The sequence below is a fragment of the Pan paniscus genome, chromosome 9 (assembly GCF_029289425.2).
Source record: "Pan paniscus chromosome 9, NHGRI_mPanPan1-v2.0_pri, whole genome shotgun sequence".
Lineage (NCBI taxonomy): Eukaryota > Metazoa > Chordata > Mammalia > Primates > Hominidae > Pan > Pan paniscus.
In genome coordinates, this window is record NC_073258.2 from 16,630,733 (window position 1) to 16,654,806 (window position 24,074).

Genomic DNA, 24,074 nt, shown 5'->3' on the forward strand with positions numbered 1-24,074 from the left:
CACCTCCATAGACTGCAATCCTTGTGTTAACCAGGTCTTTAAAGAAGCTGCTAAAGTCACTGACCTACATGCCAGAAAATGCACACGTGGGAAAAGGAAATTAAATCCCGATTTGTGCCTAAGTAGCTGATGATGTCATTGCAATACTTTAGCAGTTTATAAAGACTTCCTAATAAAGCATCTCATTTGATCCTGACAGCAACACTGCAGGTATGTATTGCTAGATGAAGATATTGAGACTTGAAGAGGGTGAGCAACTTGCCCAAGATCTAAAGCTAGGAAGTGGAGGAGTTCAAGTCATCATACGCGTATTTGTTCAGTCGGCCCACTGGACACCTAGGTCCTGGGGTACAGCTATGAAACACAGAGTTCCTTCAAGGAACTCCCGGTCTAAGCTGGGGAGAGGGAACAGTGAGGAAGTGATTACATTCATGGGGTCTGGCTATGGAGACCTGCACAGAATGTGGGAATCCAGCGCTATGTACTTGCCTCAGCTGAAGGCAAGACCTGCGCAGAGTGTGGGAATCCAGCGCTATGTATCTGCCTCAGCCGAAGGCAGGCAGAAAGGCTGCTGGAAGAGGTGACATGACCTGAGGCTTGAAAGATGAGTGGGCCCAGCATTCTCAAGCTTGAGATGTATTACAATCTGGAGGGATTATTAAAACAAATTGCTGGGTCCTACCCCAAGTCTCTAATTCAGCAAATCTAGGGTGGGGCTCAAGAATCTGTATTTCTAACAAGTTCCTAGAGGTTGCTGATGCTGCTGGTCCAAGGACCACACTTTTCCAATCACTGAAGAGCTTGCCCAATAGATGCAAGTACAAGTGGAACCTGCAGCTAACCTGCAGGTAGACTGGCCTGTCAGGGCCCAGGGAGCTTCTTAGGTAGCAGGTAGTGTGGGATAAGGGAGGGGGTGCATGGGAGGCAGCACCAGGACCTTGTCAATTGACGGATGCCAAAGCCAAGGCTCAGGCCAGGTTCTTCTCCACTCCTGTGGCAGAACCTAGACTGGCATCAGGCTAAAATGGAAAGTCCATTCAGGAAGTCTTTTCCTCCCACCTGCCCCCTTTCTGATCTCCATACGATCCTACAGTGCTTCTCTCAGTAACACTAATGGTAATAAGAGCTCTAGGGCCAGGCACTGGGCTAAGTACTGTCTGCAAGCTAGCTCATTTGAAATTCACAGGAACCCTTTGGAGTAGACGTATGTGATCACCATTTTAAAGATTTGGACACTGAGACACAGAAAGGTTTGATAATCTGCCCAAGGACACACAGCTGTAACAGGTGATACCAGAGCCCAAGGGGCCCAGTTCCCCAGGCCCCAGTCGGGTCTGCAGTCATTGCTTTCTGGTGCCAGGTGAGGGCAGCCAGAAGCAGCTGGTCCCAACAGAGGGCACAGGGACTTCCAGACAGCTGAGGCAGACCAGCTGCCAGCTGGACTGAACAGAACAGTTGGTCTCTGGCCAAGGATTCCCCATGATTAGCAGCCTGGGGGTGCAGAGTCAGGCCAAGCTGCCTTCAAGCCTCAGCCCCCTCCTAGCTGTGTCTATTAGTTCATTAACCACTTATTCACTGTCATGGCCTCTCTATGAGACAGGATAATAACTCTAACCCCACAGGATTGTCATGAGGGGAAAATGAAATAATATGGGACTGCCACCCGCTGTGTGCTCTGCGAATGTGACTCTTTCCTTTCCAGCCACTCTGAGTGGTTGCTGCCATGTATCTCACATGGTCCCAGCCACTCCTGAGAATCTGTGTGACACAAAGAGAGAGGTTGAAGAGCGGCCTCTGATAGCTTAGACTCAGGATGTTATTCCCAGCAACTGGGGGTGTCGGCCAAAGGTCTCTGACTCTACAGCTGGTCCCTGCTTCCCAGCTGTGAGCTGATGGGTACAGTCTGGCGCTGGACAGTGCCTGCTATTGGTGGCCTTCTGAGGGCAATAGAAACAGGAAGCTGGGGGAGATAACCCCTCTGATGGGAGGTTGAGGTGCAAGGATCACTTGAGCCCAGAAGTTTGAGGCAACAGTGAGCCATGATCACACCACTGCACTCCAGCCTGGGTGACAGAGCAAGACTCTGTCTCTGAAAGAAAAACAAAAAGAGAAACTGGATAGGGTGGTAGTATATGGTTCTCTCCACATTTGTTCAATGGATGGGCTCAGGACAGAGAAGGGTATAAACCCACAGTGGTCAAAGGCAGAATTCAGTGGGAGACCACGAATGTGAATACTCTGTGTCCCTCTCACTCTTCATAATCCAGGCAGATTTCCCTCAGAGTGAGGACCAACCCCCAGAACTCTAATATAATGGTCTCTGTATTTCGTTTCCAGGAGAGCAGCACCTTCAGCTGAATTTTCCGTGGACAGAACGCGCCATTTAATGTCCTTCCTGACCATGATGGGCCCTAGTCCCGACTGGAACGTAGGCTTATCTGCAGAAGATCTGTGCACCAAGGAATGTGGCTGGGTCCAGAAGGTGGTGCAAGACCTGATTCCCTGGGACGCTGGCACCGACAGTGGGGTGACCTATGAGGTGTGTGTGTGTGCCTGGAGTGGTGAGTGGCAACCTTCCCCAGCACCTTCTCCTTGCCTACCCGCTTCCTGAGTGTCCTGGACACAGAGGGGATCTGTCCCAGGCTCTGTCCTAGGTGAACTTTCAGTCTGGCTGGGGAGGCTGGCATGGTCGCATCATCACATATGGTGTAATTTGGGCTCTGGGAACTGTCTGTGCAGTGGCCAGGAGAGCACGGAGAGGGAACTGCTAAAGAGCAGTTCCCAGGTGAGCAGGGGACAGCATTCCAAAGCCATGATTGCAAGAGCGAAGGTTTCTGGACAGCTGGGCTAAGGAGTTTGCATTCTGTCCTGAATGTCATATTTCTCTGATATGATCTATTGCATTGAAATCTGGAGCCATCAGAAAACCAATGGGAGAACAATCTAGAACAGACATCTGCAAACTATGGTTTGGAAGACAAATCTGCCCTACAATGTGATTTGTCAATAAAGTTTTCAAAGCCAGTTACACTCCTCCAAGTACATATTATCTGCGGCTGTTTTCTCACTACGACAGCTGAGTTGAATATTAGCAACAGACACAATATGGTTCACAAAGCCTAAAATATTTAGCATCTGACCCTTTACGAAAAAAGTTTTCCAATGCCTGGTCTATTAGAAAGAGTTTGGGATTCAGGCCAACCTGGCTCAGCCATTTCCTAGCTGGGATGGCCTCTCTGAAACTTGGCTTCTTCATCTTAGCACAATCCTACCATGTACATGGAAGAATTTTAAAATATAGTTCTAGAAATTTCTCAGCACAGTATGTGGCATGAACACAATTCCATAAATATAAATAGTAGTTACGCTTGTTAAATTCCTATCAAGGACTTTGCTCTGATCCATATAACAAATGGCTTTTGTGGGTTTTCCCAATTTTATTTCTTACTTTCTACCTCTGTATGTTTTCTTGCAGTCACCCAACAAACCCACCATTCCCCAGGAGAAAATCCGGCCCCTGACCAGCCTGGACCATCCTCAGAGTCCTTTCTATGACCCAGAGGGTGGGTCCATCACTCAAGTAGCCAGAGTTGTCATCGAGAGAATCGCACGGAAGGTACTGGGTTAGAACCCACTCTGGCATCGACCTTTCCCGGTAGGAGTGCCAGGGAGATTGTACACCCTTCTGCTCTAGAATCATAGAGTCACTGGCAGAAAGCACCTCAGGATATGGAATTCCTGGGCCTCCCCGGGTTTCTAACATGCAAATTATTTCATAAGATGAAAATAAGCAGGCCAGGCACTGTAGCCCATGCCTGTAATCCCAGCCCTTTGGGAGTCCAAGGTGGGCAGATCACCCGAGGTCAGGAATTCAAGACCAGCCTGGCCAACATGGTGAAACCCCATCTCTACTAAAAATACAAAAATTGGCTGGGCATGGTGGCAGGGACCTGTAATTCCAGCTACTCGGGAGGCTAAGGCAGGAGAATTGCTTGAACCCTGGAGGTGGAGGTTACAGTGAGCCAAGATTGCGCCATTGCGCTCCAGTCTGGGTGACAAGAGCAAAACTCCATCTCAAAAAGAAAAAAGAAAAAAAAAGAAAATGAGCAAAATTAACTCAGCAGTGAGGCCCAGTGCTCAAATGAACAATTTGATCCAGGAAAATTGCTTTCATTGTGAGTTCTGCAATTGATTACTAATATCTGCCATGGGCCAGGAACTGGGGAGTGGTGGTACCCAAGTTATGTATTTATCATCCCTGGTTAGCCATTCCTGCTTTCTTGGCATTTCTTTCTCAGGCAGATTGTAAATGTTGGTCCAGAACTTTGCCATGGCATACGATTTGTATACAGAATGGCGATTAGATTTTAGTCCTCTTTCACCTTCCCCCTACACATTCCCTTCTTTCTCTCATGTGAGCCCTCCAAGTAAAATTCCTTTTGCAGGGTGAACAATGCAATATTGTACCTGACAATGTCGATGATATTGTAGCTGACCTGGCTCCAGAAGAGAAAGATGAAGGTACGTTGTTTTCTTTTGTTGCAGGTGGCAACATAAATTGACATAACCCTTTGAGAAAGCAATTTGCTAACCTGTTTTAAGAACCATAAACCATGTGCTTTGACTTGGTAATCGTATATCTGAGGATTTCTCCTCAAGAAATAATCAAAAACAAGGCCAAGGTTAGGCCCAAAGCATAAGGGAATTGGTGAAGATATGACATCAGAATATATACTCAACAACATCAGGCCTTTAAAACAATCATGTAAATCTCATTTGAATGGGCTTCGCAGGATTCAGACCACTCTCTGCTTCGATTCTCAGGCCAGCCTATGAGGCGGGTGTGGATACATTCACTTTCCCAGCAAGCAAAGAAAGGCCCAGATCCTACAATCAGGAGGGAGCGACAGAGTCATGGTTCAAGCTCAAGTTTTCTTATGGGATCTGGAGCCAGACAACCTGGACTCTCAGTAGACATGTGATCTTGGGCAAGAAGCTAACCTTTCTGTCTCAGTTTCCTCAACAGACAAATGGGGATAATAAAAGAACCTGCTTCATACAGTTGTGAGAATTAAATGGGATAAAACATGTAAGGCTCTTAGAATGGTGCTGGTACATGATAAGTACTCAATGAATAGCAGCTGCTCTTATTCTTACCATGACAACTGTGTATGGGATCATTGGGAAGATGAAGCCATGGCATGTAAACAAGCCTTGAGCTTTTCAAAATTACCTACAATGAGCCTGCATGTGTCTGGAAACAATGCCAAGATGAGGGACTGAAAATGAGAAGACGTTCATGTGTTGAGAGGAAGGGATAATAAGAATCATTCTGCTTATTTAGACATTTATTAGCAAGATGTTAAACTATTATCTTTAAAGGGAAGTGGATGGCTGCTTCCATCCCAGGAGCACGCAGGCTCACTGAGGTCAGTCTGGCAGCATGGCTTTTCTTGTCCCCAGATGAGCTGGTATGGGGAGAGGGCCAGTGGCAGCTCCCATAGTTTCCCAGGGAAAACATGTCAAACACTCTTTCCAGATGACACCCCTGAAACCTGCATCTACTCCAACTGGTCCCCATGGTCCGCCTGCAGCTCCTCCACCTGCGACAAAGGCAAGAGGATGCGACAGCGCATGCTGAAGGCACAGCTGGACCTCAGCGTCCCCTGCCCTGACACCCAGGACTTCCAGCCCTGCATGGGCCCTGGCTGCAGTGACGAAGGTGAGGAGACAACCCAGACCAGCCAGGGGCTGGCAGGAGTTCAGGAAGGGAGGATCTGCCTAGCAGTCAGACAGTGTCCCTGGTGAGGGCACAAGGACCCTGACAGTAGATGTCAGTGGGGTCCACCTTGGGCAAACTCCTATCTGCAACAGTGTCTTGAGGGCTCTGAACACAGAATCTCTCTTATATCAAAGGAATTCTTGAGATTGACCACCCCCTCCTTCTTTTACTGAAGAGCTAACAAACATAGATACATCTTATGACAAGTTACAGATAACACATAGCCTGCTTCTGGGCCTTAACTCCAATCTCTTCTTAAGGAGCCTGTTAAGAGTCAGCCCAGATTGAATCTAGATCCATTGCCCTAATTCTGTCATTTACGGCCCCTCATCTGTGTTCCACCTCAGCGTGAGTCAGAGCACTCTCACTTCTTTGTGTCAGGACCTTTGGGCTGATTGCAGAAATTCTCAGTCTATTTGCAACAGTGCAAACGTCAGCCTTTAAGTATAATCTTGCAACACCTATATCATGATGGCTCAAGCTTCAAGATTGCACTAAGCTGATTGCTGTGCAAAGGTCAGCTATCTGCTTCCCAAGCCATGACCCCTTTCTCTGCCTGATAGATCTATGCTACTCTGCCCTGATCTTATAGGATGCAATAAGGCAATGGGAAGGCACTGTATAGGCTGGACTGGTGTATGGCAGGGAAAAAAACCACTTCCAAGCTGAGGATAAAGCAAGCAAGCTTATCCCATGCAGGTCATTAATTCCTTGGCTCTGCCTAGAGGGAGGCTCTTAAACACCTCTCCCAGTGTTGCACTTTCACGATGGTTTATTGCTAGCTCATTTTGCCCACAATAAGCACTTTGGAGGGGAGTAAACCCTCCCGTAGACAAGTCATTCCTACAAACAGGCGGGAGGAAAGCTGGGACTGGCCTGTCAACATTGAAGCCTCTTTCTTGGGGCTGGGACTGGGGAGCTGTCTAAGCTGAGGAGCTGAGGTCCTTAACCTCCCCTTCCACAGGGAAGGATTGTTCCTCATACAAATGGATTATGATTTATCTTAAATTATATGTAGATTAAATTATATCTTATCTTAGATATATGCGTGTACATTTTTTAAACACCATCCTTTCCATACAAGCATCTTTCAAATGTATTTTCATGAGATAAAGAGTAATTCTGAGTGTCCCATGCACCTGGAAAAGAGGCATTTCCTCTTAGAGAACTTTGCCAGTTTAAGGATTTAGACCTCTTAGGTGTGCAGACAACCTCAACTGCCTGACTCCTCTTGATTCCCGCTGGCGGGAAGTTCCCACCGCGCAGCCTGGCAGGCGCCCCTGCCACCGTGCACTGTTGCAGCGTTCACTCGGTGTGTTGCAGACGGCTCCACCTGCACCATGTCCGAGTGGATCACCTGGTCGCCCTGCAGCATCTCCTGCGGCATGGGCATGAGGTCCCGGGAGAGGTATGTGAAGCAGTTCCCGGAGGACGGCTCCGTGTGCACGCTGCCCACTGAGGAAACGGAGAAGTGCACGGTCAACGAGGAGTGCTGTGAGTGGGGGCCCCGGGCGGGCGGGCGGGCAAGTAGGTCGGGGAGGCAGCAGGTGCGACTATAATGCTGCTGGCCTCCCCAGCTCCCAGCAGCTGCCTGATGACCGAGTGGGGCGAGTGGGACGAGTGCAGCGCCACCTGCGGCATGGGCATGAAGAAGCGGCACCGCATGATCAAGATGAGCCCCGCAGATGGCTCCATGTGCAAAGCCGAGACGTCACAGGCAGAGAAGTGCATGATGCCAGAGTGCCGTGAGTGAGAGCGGGGGTGGACTTGGAGGAGGCCACCGGGGACAGGCGTGGAGGGCCATGGCATCCACTATTACCACCATAAAGGTCGGAGGCTGAGCAGAGGAAAGCATGGCCCATGGTCCTTGCTGGGCACTGCTGGGAGCCAGATGAGAGACATAGGTGTGTAGACATCAACCAGACCCAGAGAGAGTAACCTCCACTGGGGGACATTCTAAGCAATGCTGGGGTGGCAAACTGGTGGCCTCTGGATAGAGAATTCACCTGCAGCTGTGTTTTATAGGAGTGTCTTTCTTGCAGTGGTGGGGAGGAGGGCCAATACATTTAGGCGGGACATACACTACCCAGGTCCAGCCCACTCCTCCCACTCCTGTTGTACATTGGACTTGGCTGATCCCGTAAAGCATGACCTCCCCTGCTCTGTGCACAAATGCATATGGGCCTGCCCACACATTAGTATGCAGATGTATACAGGCACACAAGTACATACACATTCTAGGGAATTCAGGACCAGAATGTCCAAAAATGCATCCCTGAGCCTCTCCTTTAGTGCCTGATTCTTAGTGAGTGTGGGATGTTTCTGTCTCTAGGAAGACCCTGCTAAGATCCTCAGTGGCCTTTCTAGTGGGGACTTATGTAGTCATATTGCTACCCTCATGTCATAACCATCGGGGGGGGCGGTCAGCAGGGAGATGAAAGAGAGTGACAAGAAGAGCAGTAGGCTGCTGAGCCACTTCTTGCTCCATAGATTTCACTCTTATTTGAACCCATGGGCCAATTCCACTTTATTCCAGGGGCCAAAGCAGGGGACTCGGTATGGAACACCGTGGGGTCAGGGAGATCAAAGAAAACAAAAGGAACCTGTTCTCAGTGGCAAACCTGGTTCTTGATCTAGACACCATCCCATGCTTGCTGTCCCCATGGTCCGAGTGGAGTGACTGCAGCGTGACCTGCGGGAAGGGCATGCGAACCCGACAGCGGATGCTCAAGTCTCTGGCAGAACTTGGAGACTGCAATGAGGATCTGGAGCAGGTGGAGAAGTGCATGCTCCCTGAATGCCGTAAGTCCTGGAGCTCCTCAAGGCCCATCACTTCTATGTTCCTGAGTCCAGGGAGCCCTGAACCAGCCAGTGCTAATACTGCTAGATCCTAGAATAACATGGTTTGCTGGGGAAGAGTTTGGGGTTTGGCTTTCAGTGTTTGCAGTTACTTAAACACTGCAGTCAGTTTCATTAATAAAGTGAGAATCCCACTACCGTCTACAGAACACCCAAAGTTAAGGTTCCTGTGAAGTCTAAATGACAGACACATACGAAAAACAGCACAAAGCTCAATAAACCTTAGTTCTTTCCCTCCTCTCCCCCAACAATTATGGGCTTGCCTGACCCACGGATTTTCCAAGCATTTTAATTCTATTCTCTCTGTGACCATTTTAATTCCCCATGACCAGAGGCTGGACATTAAATCAATGACTGCTGCAGACTGGTAAGAAAACCAGCAAGAAAACAAGCCAAGTTCTCAAAAACTCACCCCACCCCGCTCCACTCCCAGTCCTGTTTTCCAAAGTCTCTGCGATCAGCTGTTTGTATTACATGGGACTAATCTCCAAGCAGAGCAAGCCAGTTTCCTTGGCTGGTCTTCCAAGAGCTGCTTTTTTGGGTGGTAAAAGGGCAGGCACACTGGCTATGGCTCTGGCCCCCTCCAGCATGTACTTGCAGTCGTTCATCCTCCCTCCCCTAGCTAGTAACCTTCAGCCGATGACTCAGCACCTCTGTTCCTCAGTTTCTCCATCTGTAAAGTAGCAGGAAATACTTCCTAGGTTGCTCTGAGGATGAAACCAAGTAATTGGTCCAAAGTATGAGCACTGGACATGGCAAGGATAGGCCTTAATCCCTGCTCCACGCTCCAGCTCCTGGGTTGTTTTAGGAGACTCAGCCATGGGTGGAGGTAACTTGGACCACCCACTACAGAAAGCCTGGGGTTTTCAGTAACTAAGATTGGCCCATGGTTCAGGCCAGCTCACCAGAGTTGGGGCCCCATAGCCTTCTGACTTAAGAGTGCCTGGGGTCCACTGAAGTAAGGGAGAAGAAAATGAAAATTTATGGAGCACTTACAGGGCTGGGAGCATCTCATTTAATCCTTACAACCTAATGAAAAAAAAAAATACCACGATCCCCATTTTGCAGATAAGAAAGCTGCCTGAGCTTCCACAGGTGGGATAAAAGAACTTGAAACTGTTGAACTAAATGAGGACATCTAAGTCCACCACCCTGACTTTGGCCTTGCAAGGCCAACAGAGAGCTTGGAATAATTTACCTCCCTGGGACACATCCTGACAGTCAAACTGATGTGTTATTTTCCTTTCACATTTATGAGATGCTGGCTTAGTAAGAATTTACTGGATCTCGATAAACCATAAAGCACCACTTGCTCCTGACCCTCTTCTCTACTGAATGTCCCATTTCTGGCTCCTGTGTTTTTTGCATAGACCACCATATATAGAACACAGGATGATGTTGAGAATGAAAAGCTGCCAGGGTGTGTTAGAACCACAGTGTCCTTGGTATTGGTCCACAAGAGTCAGCCGCCTTTAGCTTGTTGACTTGTTCTCTCCCAAGAGCAGCAGGGGGCTTGTTGGCCTTGCTCTGAAAAATATCACCAGTGAGTTTGGGACTGTGGGAAGCTATTCTGTACTTGAGGCTGATCTGACAATATTCTAGTTCACAGAGCAGGGCAAGAGGCTCTGAACACATCCTGAAAGTCCTCCAAAGCCTTCTTGAGTCATAGAGGGAGCATAGAATGGGTGATGACCTGGCACCAATCCTGCCTTTGCTGCTTACCAACCACACGGGCTGAAGTCAGCCTGCCTCTTTGGAGCCTCAGTTTCTTCTTCTGTAAAATAGCATGACACAGCACCTGCTTTGCATCCCTCATAGGCTTGTTGAGATGTTCAAAGGAGAGCGTGACCATATCTTGTTTCAGACATGTGATACACTCATGCCCATCTGTGTCTTGCCAGCCATTGACTGTGAGCTCACCGAGTGGTCCCAGTGGTCGGAATGTAACAAGTCATGTGGGAAAGGCCACGTGATTCGAACCCGGATGATCCAAATGGAGCCTCAGTTTGGAGGTGCACCCTGCCCAGAGACTGTGCAGCGAAAAAAGTGCCGCATCCGAAAATGCCTTCGAAATCCATCCATCCAGAAGCTACGCTGGAGGGAGGCCCGAGAGAGCCGGCGGAGTGAGCAGCTGAAGGAAGAGTCTGAAGGGGAGCAGTTCCCAGGTATGGCTCCCAAGTGTCAGCCTGGGTGGTCTCCAGGACAGGCAGGGCTCTGCACTGGGCTAAGTCTTGGACCTGTTTAAAAAAAAAAAAAAAAAAAAAAAGTCGGGGAGTCTGCATCTTCTGGAGTCTTTCTTCAGGCCACATTTTGATTCTTTAGATCCAAGTTTGTTCCCAAATATTGAGCAAGCATAATTTATAAAGGAGATTGGCGGTGGGGGTCCTTTATCAAAGAACATTTAGATAACCTAATTACCTGCCAAAAATAAATTTTCAAGCAAAGAATCTTTAGGAATTACAGTTCCTTCTTTACACACATATAAAACCAATAATGTGTCCAACTTTGCTCAAAGTCAGTTATGACTTAGCAACACCATTCACTCCTTGCAAAGAGGGAAAATGATACAGATGTGTCAAAGGAGTCTTCTTCATCATTTAGGGAATGTTCCTGAGAACCTCCCAGAACACATCATCTTCCATTTTAAGGGTGTGGCTCAGACAAGGCAGTCGTGGCCTGAGACTTTATGATTTTTTTTTTGCAAAGCTAACCAGAAGTTTATCAGCAGTGTCATGTCAGCCTTGAGTTTTATTTCCCCAAATAATATTGATCCAAGCTGACAAATAATTAATAGAACAATGCACCAAGTGCTCAGGGAGCTGAGGAATGAGCATCTTACATTGACTGGAGTTCAGGGAGATGTCAGAGCAGGGAAAACTAGAGTGGGTCTTGAAAAATCTAGAGGAGTTTGCCACTTAGAAAAGTACATTCCAGGCCAGGCACAGTGGCTCATGCCTGTAATCCCAGCACCTTGGTAGGCCAAGGCAGGCCAATCACTTGAGGTCAGGAGTTTGAGACCAGCCTGGCCAATATGGTGAAACCCCATCTCTACTAAAAGTACAAAAATTAGCCGGGCATGGTGGCGCACACCTGCAATCCCAGCTACTCGGGAGGCTGAAGCAGGAGAATCACTTGAACTGGGGAGGCAGAGGTTGCAGTGAGCCAAGAGCACACCATCGCACTCCAGTCTGGGCAACAAGAGTGAAACTCCATCTCAAATTAAAAGAAAAGAAAAGTACACTCCAGGCAGCAAGAATAGTCATTACAAAGGCACAGAGATGCCAAAGACCATGATAGGTCCAAGTGATAAATGGGATGCAGATGAAGCACAGAGGACAAGGCAGGCAGGAAACCAGGCTGGGAAGGCAGGGAGCAGACCACACAAGGCCAGTGGCCCACCAAGGATTTTGGGACCTGATTCTGTAGGTGGTTTTAAGCAAGAGGGTGACTGTATCAGACCTGTGTTGACTGATTTGGGGATGGCAAACAGACACAGAGGCCAGATAGGTTTTATTTGTAACCCAAGAGAAAGATTATACATCCCCAAACTCCAGCTTAACTTCAGAGTTCCAGGACTTCAGAAGAAAAAGAAAATGCCTGCCAGGGACTTCAGTGCTGAAGGTGCCCATGTAAAAAAGTGAAGATTAACGTGTACATCAAGTTTTCTGATTTTTAAAGGCCTATTCTTTTTGAAGCGTGAGGATCTACTTGATGGTTCAGGATCCTTATGATTAGGGAGCTGTTTGCATATCAAAGTGCTGTCTGTTCTACATGGTAGTCAGCCAGTCAACATTCATTAAAGCCTACTATGTGGCAGGTACATAGTTGTACGGTACATTCCTCCATGACTCTTAGCTGTAGTGTGGTTAACAAATATCTCATGTGTAACCATAAATGTGGTGGGTTCTATAAAAGAGGAATCTAGAGTGCTATGGAAGCAGTAATCAAAAGATCTAACCTAATTAATCTCTGGGGTCAGGGAAGTTTTCTTGGAGAGCAGCATGTTTATGCTGAGTAGGAAGAACAAAAATTGTACTTCTCTATACTTAGCATTTGGGAGCCAAGTACTTGCGGAGTAAGGCATAAGAGAAAGTGGTTTAGTGTTCCTTATATGGCTGCTGCATAAGCCACCCCAAAACAGTCTTTTTAAACAATCACTTAGCAAGATTCTGTGGATCAGTGATGTGAACTGGGTCCACTGGATGGTTCTTCTTGGGTCTAGTTTGGACTCATTCATGTGGCTACTACTAGCTGGTGGCACAATTGGACCAGACCAGCCTCACCTGCGTATCTGGGGCCTCATGAGATGGCTGGGGCTTCTCTGCACATGGTCTCTCCAGTGGTCTAGCCAGGCTTGCTTACATGGTAGTAGAAGGGTCCTAGCAGCTTTTAGGCCTGTTTTTGCTCATGTCCCATTGGCCATGGCAAATCATGTAGTCAAGCCCAGATTCAAGAGGTGGAGAAACAGAGTCTGCCTTTTGATGAGAAGAACCGTGAAGCATTTGTGGCCATTTTTTGCAGTCACATACGACCTAACTGTCCCTAATAACGACTCTAACCAATCATTACATACTTGAGCAGAGGAGGAGCCCAGACAAGCACATTTCACAGTTCTACTAGAGTTCAGCATCCCTGTTCCGTCCCGTTTCTGCGGGCCTAACAAGGCATTCTCATGCTTTCAGGTTGTAGGATGCGCCCATGGACGGCCTGGTCAGAATGCACCAAACTGTGCGGAGGTGGAATTCAGGAACGTTACATGACTGTAAAGAAGAGATTCAAAAGCTCCCAGTTTACCAGCTGCAAAGACAAGAAGGAGATCAGAGCATGCAATGTTCATCCTTGTTAGCAAGGGTACGAGTTCCCCAGGGCTGCACTCTAGATTCCAGAGTCACCAATGGCTGGATTATTTGCTTAAGACAATTTAAATTGTGTACACTAGTTTTCATTTTTGCAGTGTGGTTCGCCCAGTAGTCTTGTGCATGCCAGAGACATCCTTTCTGAATACTTCTTGATGGGTACAGGCTGAGTGGGGCGCCCTCACCTCCAGCCAGCCTCTTCCTGCAGAGGAGTAGTGTCAGCCACCTTGTACTAAACTGAAACATGTCCCTCTGGAGCTTCCACCTGGCCAGGCAGGACAGAGACTTTGACCTACTCCACATGGAGAGGCAACCATGTCTGGAAGTGACTATGCCTGAGTCCCAGGGTGCGGCAGGTAGGAAACATTCACAGATGAAGACAGCAGATTCCCCACATTCTCATCTTTGGCCTGTTCAATGAAACCATTGTTTGCCCATCTCTTCTTAGTGGAACTTTAGGTCTCTTTTCAAGTCTCATCAGTCATCAATAGTTCCTGGGGAAAAACAGAGCTGGTAGACTTGAAGAGGAGCATTGATGTTGGGTGGCTTTTGTTTTCACTGAGAAATTCGGAATACATTTATCTCACCCCTGATATTGGTTCCTGATGCCCCCCCAACAAAAATAAATAAATAAATAATGGCTGCTTTATTTAAATATAAGGTAGCTAGTTTTTACACCTGAGATAAATAATAAGCTTAGAGTGTATTTTTCCCTTGCTTTTGGGGGTTCAGAGGAGTACGTACAATTCTTCTGGGAAGCCAACCTTCTGAACTTTTTGGTACTAAATCCTTATTGGAACCAAGACAGAGGAAGCAAAATTGGTCTCTTTAGAGACCAATTTGCCTGAATTTTAAAATCTTCCTACACACATCTAGACTTTCAAGTTTGCAAATCAGTTTTTAGCAAGAAAACATTTTTGCTATACAAACATTTTGCTAAGTCTGCCCAAAGCCCCCCCAATGCATTCCTTCAACAAAATACAATCTCTGTACTTTAAAGTTATTTTAGTCATGAAATTTTATATGCAGAGAGAAAAAGTTACCGAGACAGAAAACAAATCTAAGGGAAAGGAATATTATGGGATTACGCTGAGCAAGCAATTCTGGTGGAAAGTCAAACCTGTCAGTGCTCCACACCAGGGCTGTGGTCCTCCCAGACATGCATAGGAATGGCCACAGGTTTACACTGCCTCCCCAGCAATTATAAGCACACCAGATTCAGGGAGACTGACCACCAAGGGATAGTGTAAAAGGACATTTTCTCAGTTGGGTCCATCAGCAGTTTTTCTTCCTGCATTTATTGTTGAAAACTATTGTTTCATTTCTTCTTTTATAGGCCTTATTACTGCTTAATCCAAATGTGTGCCATTGGTGAGACATATACAATGCTCTGAATACACTACGAATTTGTATTAAACACATCAGAATATTTCCAAATACAACATAGTATAGTCCTGAACATGTACTTTGAACACAAGAGAGACTGTTCAATAAAAACTCACTGGGTCTTTCATGTCTTTAAGCTAAGTAAGTGTTCAGAAGGTTCTTTTTTACATTGCCCTCCACCTCCATCATTTTCAATAAAAGATAGGGCTTTTGCTCCCTTGTTCTTGGAGGCACCATTATTACATCTCTGAACTACCTTTGTATCCAACATGTTTTAAATCCTTAAATGAATTGCTTTCTCCCAAAAAAAGCACAATATAAAGAAACACAAGATTTAATTATTTTCTACTTGGGGGGAAAAAAAGTCCTCATATAGAAGCGCCCACTTTTGCAATGTTGTTCTAAGCTATGTATCTAACTCTCAGCCCATGATAAAGTTCCTTAAGCTGGTGATTCCTAATCAAGGACAAGCCACCCTAGTGTCTCATGTTTGTATTTGGTCCCAGTTGGGTACATTTTAAAATCCTGATTTTGGAGACTTAAAAGCAGGTTAATGGCTAAGAATGGGTAACGACTCTTGTTGGATTGTTGTTATTTTTTGTTTGCAATGGGGAATTTATAAGAAGCATCAAGTCTCTTTCTTACCAAAGTCTTGTTAGGTGGTTTATAGTTCTTTTGGCTAACAAATCATTTTGGAAATAAAGATTTTTTACTACAAAAATGAAATTTGTTTGGACTTCCACTTGAGACAGTAAAGAGAGTATTAGACACCCAGTAAAAACTGCCATATAAAGAAGTTGTAATTGTTTGTTGTGTATGTATTTTTTTCAATGCCAAACCAGCTGTGATCCAATTTACATCCACATTTTAGGTCCAACAGCAAGAAGTTCAGAGAGAGATTTCCCAACCAGACATTGGGTCACTCACTGGTCACCTTGCCAGTGCATTTTATTAGAAGGGAATCTGTTGTAGCAAATGGGAATAAACCTGGGTTTCTATAGACCCAGAACTGAAAAAATAAACATTGTGCTGTTTTTAATTTGAACTTTGCATATTGAACATATTTTAGGGATACTCAAAGTCTATGTACTCCCCTCCAGGAAGTAAGGCTACATTACACATTCTCACACAACTATAGCTCTCCAGAAATAGTCCAGGTCAAGGGCATGGCTAAAATGTGCCATGGCTTGAGTTTGTTCCCACCAAAACTCACGCTTGAAATTTGATCCCCAAGGTGGCCGCGCTGGGAGGTGGGCCTAGTGGGAAGGGTGTGGGTCATGCAGGCATATCCCTCATGAATGGCTTGGTACCATTGTAGTGAAGTAGTTCTCTCTCTAGACTGAATTAGTTCTCACAGAATTGTTCCCAAGGGAGTAGGTTGTTACGAAGCCAGGATGCCCCTTGGTTTTGCCTCTTCAAACACATCCATGTCCCCTTTGACCTTCCCCGCTATGACACAGCATGAAAAGCCCGCAACAGAAACGGAGCAGATGCTGGCAACATGCTTCTTGTACTTCCTAGCCTGAAGAATCATGAGCTAAATAAAATAAACCTTTTTTCTTTATAAATTACCCAGCCTAAGGTATTGTTATAGCAACATTAAAAGGACTAAGATGAGTATCAATACACAAAAATTCTCAAAGTCAAATTATTTCTGTGACTTATTTCTGTTTAGTCCACATTTCAGACAATGGTTAAAAAATAAAATTTTTTTCTGAGATGGAGTTTCGCTCTTTTTGCCCAGGCTGGAGTGCAGTGACACGATCTCGGTTCACTGCAACCTCCACCTCCCCGGTTCAAGCAATTCTCCTGCCTCAGCCTCCCGAGTAGCTGGGACTACAGGCGCCCACCACCACGCCTGGCTAATTTTTTGTATTTTTAGTAGAGACAGGGTTTCTCCATGTTGGTCAGGCAGGTCTCAAACTCCCAACCTCAGGTGATCCAACTGCCTCAGCCTCCCAAAGTGCTGGGATTACAGGCGTGAGCCACCACGCCCAGCAAAAAAATTAATGTTTTAAATAAAAAATCCAGCCTGGGCAACATGGCAAAGCCCTGTCTATACAAAAAGTACAAAAATTGTCTGGGTGCGGTCACTCACGCCTGTAATCCCAGCAGACTTTGGGAGGCGGAGGCAGGTGGATTATCTGAGGTCAGGAGTTTGAGACTTCCCTGGCCAACATGGTGAAACCCCGTCTCTACTAAAAATACAAAAATTAGCTGAGCATGGTGGTGTGCGCCTGTAGTCCCAGCTACTCAGGAGGCTGAGGCAGGAGAATCACTTGAACCAGGGAGGCAGAAGTTGCAGTGAGCCGAGGTCGCACCACCGCACTCAAGCCTGGGCAACAGAGAGAGACCGTCTCCAAAAAAAAAAAAAAAAAGCCAGCATGGTGGTGCGTGCCTATAGTCCCAACTACACTGAAAGCTGAGGTGAGAGAATCACCTGAACCCAGGAGGTAGTCTGCTGTGGGCCATGTTCATACCACTGCACTCCAGCCTGAATGACATAGTAAGACTCTGTCTCAAAAAAAATCAGAAAGCTCAAGACCTGTAGAAAGGCCTCTCCCTCAGCTTATAATGGAATCTGACCATTAAAAGAGCTCAGCTTTGGAAGTTCAGCTACAAAGGAGCTAAATATTTATTCCCTAACGATAGACTCTGTTGTTCAAACAAACAAACAAACAAAAAAACTAAACATTAATGTTTAATCCTTAATTATAACATAGACTCAAGGAAGACACAGTCATTTCCTCTATTTTGTTATGTGATGCCATCAATTTTAATAAGAGAATGATTCATGTTGTTCTTCATATTGCCCAATGTAGGGAGAATGAATAAAAATAAATCCCTTTTGAAAATGAGATGCAGTAACAAATTATAAATAGCAGCTGAATGCTAATTAGCATGAAGCTAATTCTTCAATTTACATCCTTTGAAATCTGAAAGCAAAAGATCTGCACTAAAATGTCAAATTTAAATAATGACATCCTGCTTTAGAAACCCTGTTGGTTCAGAAGGCGTCACATGCTCTGTAGGGTGGAGAGCAGAGGCTGTGTCATGGTTCAGTACCACGGACCTAGGTTCAAACCACTGCTGCACCTGAGTACCCATGAGGGTTGGGGCCAGTTATTTTACCTTTTCTGGCCTTAGGCTTCGACACAAACTCTCTCCTACTAGCAGACACCTCTACTCCACCTCCACAATTTAGACAATTCTTACACGTGGGTCTTGATGGTATCCTGTTGTAGGACTCATTGAAAGCCAACTGCACTGCACCCAACCCTCACTTCATAAATAAGTAAATGCATGCACTGTGTGAAGCTGGTTTGGGTTGCATTTCTGTCACTTATAACTGAAAATGTCATGACAAATAAAATATGCATGCATAATTTTACAGTTATCAGAGCAAAATGAAATTTGTCTTCACTTAACATTCATAATATTCATAATGTCTTAACATAAGATAGCACTCATTAACATTCTCTCATACTGTTCTAAATACTCCTAGTCTTTATAACTGATTGGTAATAGTTCTCATATTTTAAGCAGTTGCATGTTTAAGCAATTTTTCTTTACCTCAAATAATCTGTAAGTATTCACAGAAGGGAAAAGGGTGAAAACATCTTATTCAAGTCTACTGACTCCAACACCTGGAGTTGGTATAAGCATAGTCCCTCTCTTTTTCTAGTGTTGGAATGCAACTGTTACTCAGTGGTCCTAACCTGGAATCACTAGCCTACAGAGGAAGTCAAAAGAGCCACCTGTGAAAAACACTCGACTCTCCTGTTCCCTTCCCCACTACACTAGTGCTGCCCAAATCGAGACCTGCAGCCTGATAAGATCCACAAATGAGATAAAGAAACTGAAAGCAAGTGTTTAGAAACTCTTAATTTGACACTGCCATGATATACAGGAGAATGATTATTTTCCAAATAATTCATTTTTTATAACATTTAGAAAAGTATCAGTCCACAACACTGGAGACTAACAATCTTTTAACCTGGCCCTCCAATGCAGATAAGTCTTGAGAAGCTGCACTGTGCCATTCTCCCCCATCAGAGAGGCATGTGCTAGAGTCTGCGAACTAGGTTTCTAAATTTCTCAAACGCTGAAGGATCCAGGTGTGAATACATAGTTCCAGATCTGCATACCTCCCTATCTGTGATTAAGTAACTTGCAGTGACTTATTCTTATTCCTCTAACCTCCTACCCTGTAAAACAAGATAACTTCCCCATCTTGCCCTGCTTTTGCCACAGAATTTCTCAAAATAGCCCACACTTACTTCCTCCACATCCTTAGCCTCCAATCACACCTCAACTCACTATCATCTGGTTTCCACAACCAGAAGACTGAAATAAATCTAAGGAAGTCATCAGCAACCCGCACAAGACCAGTGCAGCCTCTCACTCCCCAATCCTCTGCACAGCACTCAATGCTTTCCACCACCTCCTTGGCTTCCTTCACAAAACAGCCTCGTGGTTCTCTCCAGTTTCTGGCTACTTCTCTTGGCTTTTTGCTGCCTCTTCATCTTCTACCTCCCATGTTTGTTTTCCCCAAAGTTTTACCCTTGGACCCTCTCCTCAAACACTCTCTTCCTGGAGGATATTACCCATTCTTATCTCCTCAATCACTAAGCTCAAAAGAGACAAATTCCAAATCTGCATTCCTAGTCCTAGCAGCCTCTTTTGACCTCCAATTCCCATTCCCCACACCCAAATGCCTCCTGGACTAACCCTGTATGGGATTGTCACATAAATTTCTATCACTAGAGAGTTGCCTATACTCCTTATTTTAATTAATAGCACCACCACCTTCCTGGTCCTCCAGACAGTATTTTGGAGACTCAAACATCACTTGGATATCCCTCCAGTGTTCAGTCTCCTTCTCCCCATGTCACTGCAGTTCAGGTCTTCATTGTCTCTCTTTCTGAAATCATCCATTCATCAAATGGCTTTTCAGCACATGCCAGGCAATATAAACACAACAGACGTGATTCTGCCCTCACTGAGTTTATAATACTAAGAGAACAGATTCCATGATTCCAACAACCTCTATCTGACCGCCAAATCTGCACTTCTCTGCCATTATGCTACCACTAGATTAGATCCAGGTACCTCCTGTTCAGAATCCTTGGCAGTTTCCCATTATACACAGAAGGGCCATCCTATTTAAAGCCCTCCACAACCTGATCCCAGTCTACTTTATCATATTTTTTTCCCATTGCATGTAGAATCTTTTTAGGCCAAGGTTCCAGTCCAGAATACACCCTGCATTCTGCCAACTCTGGGCCTTTCTCATCTTTCCACCCTCACTCTTCTCTCCTCTCCATCTCAAATCCTACCAATCCATCGAGCTCCAGCTTAAACATCAATTCTAATTAAGAAGTTCCCTCAGATTTTCCAGGAGAAATATATGCTACAATCCCTTCTGCTGGACAACACTTTTTGAATGCTTTTCCTACTCTGCCTTGAAAGTGGGTCCCAGCATTTGTTTTTATCACTCTAAAACTTCCTGCACTAGACTCTGAGTAATTTGAAAAAAAGGAAAATCTCCACATTTATCCATTTCCCCAGAATGCCTATTACTGCCATGCACAAAAAAAAAAAAAAAATACATTCTCAGTCAAGTCTTTTTAATTAAAATACCTTTTGCTAAAAATTACTTTGAAATTTTAGAAGCAATCACTGGTTAAATACCCTTAAGTGATTAAGTGATGTGTTTGAAAAAGACCATTTGATTATCATCTCCTTCTATTTACCTGCCAGTTATCTGGAGGTTGTTTGCGTTTTTAGACAGTCTCGCTCTGTCACCAGGCTGGAGTGCAGTGGCACGATCTTGGCTCACTGCAACCTCCACCTCCGGGGTTCAAGCGATCCTCCTGCCTCAGCCTCCCAAGTAGATGGGACTACAGGCATGCACCACCACACCCAGCTAATTTTTTGGATTTTTAGTAGAGGCGGGGTTTCACCATGTTAGCCAGGATGGTCTCAATCTCTTGACCTCATGATCCGCCAGCACTGAGGCAGGTGGATCACCTGAGATCAGGAGTTCAAGACCAACCTGGCCAACATGGCAAAACTTCATCTCTCCTAAAAATACAAAAATTAGCCAGCTATGGTGGCGCATGCCTGTAATCCCAGCTACTCAGGAGTCTGAGGCAGGAGAATCACTTGAACCCAAGAGGCAGAGGCTGCACTAAGCCAAGATCGTGCCACTCCACTCCAGTCTGGACAACAGAGCAAAACTCCATCTGAAAATAAATAAATAAATAAAGAGATGGGGTCTCACTATTAGGCTGATCATAGGATCATAGCTCTACTGCTGCCTCAAACTTCCTGGGCTGAAATACTCCTCCCACCTCAGTCTCCAGAGTAGCTGAGACTGCAGGCACATGCCACCATGCCCAGCTAATTTCTATTTTTACTTTTTTATGGAGACAGGATCTGGCTATGTTGCCTGGGCTGGTCTTGAACTCTTGGTCTCAAGCAATCCACGTACCTTGTCGTCTCAAAGTGCTGGGATTAGAGGCATGAGATACTATGCTTGGCCCCTACTTACCTGTTAAGTGGGATCATTACGTATAGCGTATAGCTATGGGAAAAGAAATAAAATGAATTAAAACAAGTGATAAACAGAAGAGGAGCAAGCTAGACAAAGTATATACAACCTTGTTACATCACATTTTAAAAGTCAAATGATAAAATAGTCAATAAGAGCATAATGTATGCCAATAAGGGCATAATGTCCAACTCTGAGATACTGTAAATCTCTAAACAAACAATATAGAAAGAAAACACCTAGAACACAAATTCATGACCATCCATTCAGGAAATGCTGTCTGAAAGAACTTCCACATAAAGAGACTTAAGAGATTCTAAAGAATCGCTCAAATGCTAAATGTGCTATAATAAAGCAAGGCTGGCAAACCATGGCCTGTGGGTCAAATCCATCCCACCATCTGTTTTTGTACAGAATGGTTTTCACAATTGCAAAAAGAGAGTCATATTTCATGACATATGATGATGACATGAAACACAAACATCAGTAATACACAAAGTTTTATTGGAACACAGCCACATTCATTTAGACATTGCTTATGGCTGCTTCAGTGCTATAATGGCAGGCTAGACTAGTTGGGACAGAGATATAGCTGCCAAAGCCCAAGATGACACTTACAATCTGGCCCTTTTTGAAAAAATTTGCAAACGCCCAATTATAGAGAAAAAATGGCCACATAGACAAGGACTATTCATTCCATGAGACTGTCCACTCTTTTTAAGAAAAGTTTCAAGTCAGAGATTTAAAAAGCTACAAGCAAATGGGAAACACTTCAACTTCCAATCACAATGGAGTAACAGGAACCAGATTAACCCTCCTATCTTAGACAATTTAAAAACTGGACTAAGCCGGGCACAGTGGCTCATACCTATAATCCCAGCACTTTGGGAGGCTGAGGCAGGTGGATCACAAGGTCAGGAGTTTGAAACCAGCCTGGCCAACATGGTGAAACCCCGTTTCTACTAAAAATACAAAAATTAGCTGGGCATGGTTGTGCGAGCCTGTAATCCCAGCTACTCAGGAGGCTGAGGCAAGACAATTGCTTGAACTTGGAAGCCAGAGGTTGCAGTGAGCCAAGATCACACCACTGCACTCCAGCCTGGGCAAGAGAACATGACTTTGTCTCGGAAGAAAAAAAAACTGGACTAGTCAGGTGTGGTGGCTCACGCCTGTAATCCCAGCACTTTGGGAGGCCGAGGGGGGCGGATCACCTGAGGTCAGGAGTTCGAGACCAGACTGGCCAACATGGTGAAACCCCATCTCTACTAAAAATACAAAAATTAGCCAGGCGTGGTGGCACATGCCTGTAATCCCAGCTATTCGGGAGGCTGAGGCAGGAGAATCGCTTGAACTCAGAAGGCGGAGGTTGCAGTGAGCTGAGATCGCACCACTGCACTCCAGCCTGGGCAATAGAGCAAGACTCCGTCTCAAAACAAAAACAAAAACAAAAAACCTAGACTAAATACATTCAGACATTGTACACCAGGTAGCAAAGGACTACAATCCTGATGGAAGGGAAAGAAGTTGGGTAAGCCTCAACACTGCCCTGGCCATCTGCCTGGAGGCACATTCCAGACTGTAGAGGGGATGGGGGATTCCATGTAGAACACAAATGTTTCCCTGAGCTGAAAGGAGACATTAAAGAACAGGAAGTCTGAAACAACAAGAAGTCACAGGACAAAGTTGTGCTGAGAAGACAGCTACACATAAAAAGAGATCCAAAAACATGCATAGAGTTTATGAGTCTTTGCTGACTATTAAGATACATATGTCTAGGGTGAAAACTCCAGGAGGTTGGGCAAAGAATGACCCAGGAACTGTGAATAGAATTGTTCCCTAGAGCTCACACGGGGCTGGGAATTCTTTGAGTTCCCACAAGCCAAATTGATAATTCAGGGCATTCAGCAGACAGACCCCAAAAGGGTCATACTTTAGTAGTGGAGCTAAACTAGCCTGGGAAAAAGGCTACTTGAGACTGTATTAGCTTTAAAAGAGGTCTCGAAAGGATCAAACTGAACTGCAGTCAGTAAATTAACTATCAGAACGAAACCCGACAAAGACAACAACAAAATCTAGATACCCAACAACATAAAATACACAATGTCCTTCATCCAACCAAAACTTCATTGGCATGTGAAAAAACAAAAAAAATGTGACCTATAACTAGAGAAAAATCAGTCAGTAGAAACAAATCCAAAAATTATACAAGCAATAGAATCAGCAAAGACTCAAAACAGCTATTATAACTACATTCAAATATTCAAAGCAGTCTTTCTCAATCATGGTTCTGTAAGAGAATTGAGCCCCACAGAAAGTTATTTGAGGAACTATTTTCTTGATTTTCCCAAGGATGGTACATGGCTGTGCCATTCTAGATGCAAACGTACAATGCAAATTTTCTAGATGCAAATTGGGCCCTAATGTCGTATCTGCTGTGTATTAATTCAGGGCTCAATGTTCTGCAAAACCAGTTGAGAGGGGCTGGTTAAGAGGAATACATGAACACAATGAGGAGAGAAACAGAATATATATATATACACGTATATATATATACGTGTATATATACACGTATATATACACGTATATATATACGTATATATATACACGTATATATACACGTATATATACACGTATA

General features: G+C 45.1%; 1 protein-coding gene and 1 long non-coding RNA gene across 2 annotated transcripts in view; one reads left to right on the forward strand and one right to left on the reverse strand.

The window, feature by feature from the left end:
* SPON1 (spondin 1) overlaps positions 1–15,905 on the forward strand; it is a 305,161-nt gene extending 289,256 nt beyond the window's left edge. The window contains exons 8-16 of the mRNA XM_034932200.3: positions 2,338–2,539; positions 3,476–3,616; positions 4,446–4,521; positions 5,540–5,722; positions 7,106–7,276; positions 7,360–7,527; positions 8,420–8,584; positions 10,543–10,806; positions 13,324–15,905. Coding sequence (XP_034788091.3) covers positions 2,338–2,539; positions 3,476–3,616; positions 4,446–4,521; positions 5,540–5,722; positions 7,106–7,276; positions 7,360–7,527; positions 8,420–8,584; positions 10,543–10,806; positions 13,324–13,487 — 1,534 coding nt within the window. The 3' untranslated portion in view covers positions 13,488–15,905. The remainder of the gene's footprint in view (positions 1–2,337; positions 2,540–3,475; positions 3,617–4,445; positions 4,522–5,539; positions 5,723–7,105; positions 7,277–7,359; positions 7,528–8,419; positions 8,585–10,542; positions 10,807–13,323) is intronic.
* LOC134731190 (uncharacterized) lies at positions 8,292–23,974 on the reverse strand. Its single transcript, XR_010113333.1, has 2 exons — positions 21,440–23,974; positions 8,292–10,878 (listed from the first exon to the last, which is right to left on the reverse strand). It is a non-coding gene; the product is annotated as an uncharacterized LOC134731190 (long non-coding RNA).
* Between the last annotated feature and the right edge of the window lie 100 nt (positions 23,975–24,074).